This window comes from Gavialis gangeticus, unplaced genomic scaffold, assembly GCF_001723915.1.
Source record: "Gavialis gangeticus isolate Ggan-Ray unplaced genomic scaffold, GavGan_comp1, whole genome shotgun sequence".
NCBI lineage: Eukaryota > Metazoa > Chordata > Crocodylia > Gavialidae > Gavialis > Gavialis gangeticus.
In genome coordinates, this window is record NW_017728996.1 from 5,656,579 (window position 1) to 5,659,647 (window position 3,069).

The 3,069-nt window shown below is 46.4% G+C and overlaps 1 protein-coding gene across 1 annotated transcript in view; it reads right to left on the minus strand.

Annotated features, from left to right (window-relative positions):
* The window catches only part of DIS3L (DIS3 like exosome 3'-5' exoribonuclease), a 44,297-nt gene that overhangs the window by 30,173 nt on the left and 11,055 nt on the right, over positions 1-3,069 (minus strand). Inside the window, exon 3 of the mRNA XM_019503958.1 lies at positions 291-419. Within this exon, the coding sequence (XP_019359503.1) occupies positions 291-419 (129 nt within the window). The remainder of the gene's footprint in view (positions 1-290; positions 420-3,069) is intronic.

Genomic DNA, 3,069 nt, shown 5'->3' on the forward strand with positions numbered 1-3,069 from the left:
CTTCTTTGAACGAGGCAGTTGCAGTGGGCTTAGCTTGGGTGTAGCCTGTCCCAGGTGATCTCAGAGATCATGACTGCCAGATCTGTAGCCCCTATATGCCCCCTGAAACCTGCTTGCAGCCCCTCAAGGGGCCATGGACCCCTGGTTGAGAGCCGCTATATTTCTGTATGGCCAAGCAAACAACAGCATTACATTTTATATATCCAGTGCCTTACATTTTTAGACATAAATTATCCATACCTTCATATGTTTATGTCCAATGCAACATATGGTTATTAGCTAAAACAAACCTTGTCTGCCATTTCTCCATAGATTCTCCCCTCTCTCTTGGCAGATAGCAATGCTGCTGGAATTCATTAGCAAACAGAATACAGTCATGACGGGCATCCTTCATTAGATTTCGCAGTTTGTTGTACTGTCTGGAACAAAAACAAAACAAATGTAGCCAGGTGCCTTCTTAACATTGCTATATCAGCTCCAGGTGGAAACAGAACCAGAAAATTCAATGCAAACTGCAATAATACAAGGCCAAATCCTGTTGGTAAGAGCGGGGAGTTGAGTCACAACACCGAGGCTCTACTGTCTATCACTAATGCATTATGTGACATCAGGCAAGCTTCCATTTCTGCATGTCTCATTATCTTTATTCTACAAATGGAGAAACACACATTTTTCAGCATCACAGTGCTATAATAAGACTTAATTAGAATCACAGACAATTAGGGCTAGAAGGGACTTCAGGAGGTCATCTAGTCCAACCCCCTGCTCAAAACAGGGCCATCTGCAACTGTATCATCTCAGCCAAGGTTTTGTCTACCCAAGTCTTAAAAACCTCCATGAATGGAGATTCCATAACCTCTCTGGGTAACCTGTTCCATCCAGTGCTGTAATACTCTTCTAGTGAGAAAATTCTTCCTAATATCTAACCTCAATTTCTCTTGCTGCAACTTGAAACCATTGCTCCTTGTTTTGTCATCTACCACCACTCAGAACAGTCTTGCTCCGTCCTCTTTCAGGGAGTTGAAGGCTGCTATTAAATTCCACTTCAGCCTTCTCTTCTCCAGGCTAAATATGTCCAGTTACCTCAGCCTCTCCTCGTAAGTCATGTTCCCTAGCCCTCTAACCATTTTTGTTGCCCTCTGCTGGACCCCCTCCAATTTGTCCACATCCATTTTGTAGTAGGACACAGTATTCCAGAGGTGGCCTCACTAGTGCCAAATAGAGAGGAAGAATCACTTCTCTTGACCTGCTGGCAATACTCCTATTACTGCAGCCCAGGTTGCCATCAGCCTTCGTGGCAACATTCAAAATATGTGCACATTATCTTTATTCTACAAAAATAAAGCCTTCATGGCAACACGGCCCACAAAAGCCATTAGCACACTGCTGGCTCATATTCAAGTTTATTGTCCACTATAACCCCCAGGTCCTTTTCTGCAAAGCTGCTGCTTAGCCAGTGAGTTCCTAACCTGTGGGATTGTTCTGTCAAAAGTGCAGGACTTTGGACTTGTACTTACTGAACTTCATGACACTGATTCAACATCAAGTTACAATTAAAAAGAAAAAAAAAACCCCTACCTCTGCAATGTAGTTCCACATCACAATGCAACTCTCTGCCCCTCTTGAGACTGAATCACAACTAGGTGTACACTGTCCATCTGCTTGAGCTATAGATCTTTTAGCTCAAACCAGGGATCAGCAACATATGGCCCATGGGCTGGATTCAGCCCACCAAGCAATTTAATCCAACCCATGAAGCCAGGGCATCAGCAACAACTCAGCAGCAGGGAAACTTGGTGGTGGTGGCAGTTAGGTTGCAAAGGGCAGTCTGTCTTTGGATCAAGATTTGGTAATTCAGCTCACCACTAAGGCCGTGTCCAGATGTGTGTGGACATTTGGTTTCCCTGGGACAACTAGTGGTGGTGCACCCTGTGCTGTCACTAGTTGTCCCTGCAGAATGCCTGTGCCACGTATGCTCTGGCATTCAGCAAGTTACCCCAGGTAGGGTAGGAGAGGCTGAGGTCAGCACTGGGCTGGCCCCATCAGCCTTACCTGGAGTCCTGGGGGCCTCCCAGGGCTGCAGCTGTGTTGCTCCTGCCACGCGGAGCTAGCCAGCAGTGGAGTACAGCTCTGGCCAGCCAGGCTCCAGCTTTAAGAGGCATACGCTGCCACTGTATTTGCCACTCCACTTTTTCTCACTGCGGGTTTTTCTGATCCCTGGGTATCTAAGGGTCAAAAAATCCCCTCTACACTGCTCCCTTGCAGCATGAAGGACAGCTGAACATATGGTATGTGGCACCACATGGTGGCGTTCATCTGGACCCAGCCTGAAAGGTTACTGACCCCTGGCTCAGGCAGTAGAGAATCATGGTTTTAGATCAAGAAGTTTAACTCCTGTAGCTCATGATTAACCTGTGTTACAGCAACACCTAGTATAATTCTTAGAGTTTTTCTTTTAGTATTTAGGTATTTTTTGTATTTTATTCTGCTGCACAATGAATGCACTTTTTAGCCTTACTTCATTAAACATGAGAAACAAGGATTTTTTAGGGTGGTATCTTTTAGAGGTAGCCTTGCATAATGCCTGGACCATCACGGCTACAACATCACTCTCACACTTACTTAAATGTCTAATTCAGGCTTCCATCTATACCTTTGTTTAATTAAATTAAACCAGAACTGACTCAAAAAAATCAACATCTGTGGCCTCCACATCCTTTACGGGTGCACCGATAAAGATTTCTTGGCCAATACCAAAGGATGATTATTAGCCAGCCATATCCGCCAATACTGATCTGATAGCTGATTTACAGGAATGCAGCCCAGCAGCTTGGAAAGCAGTATCTGGCTAGTAAGTCTGTGGGGGGGAGGCAGATCGAGGCCTCCACGGTGAGGAAATGGGGCAGGGACAGAAGCTGCTCATACAGGGCAGTGAATGCGACCTCGCTGGGAGCAGAACAGAGCTGTGGGTGGTTCGTCCATGGGGACATGGGATGGGGAGAGGGGGCAACTCCCTGCTGCTGAGTGCACCCCCGGGGCAGGCATAGGCGGCATGTGCCTTCACCCCCC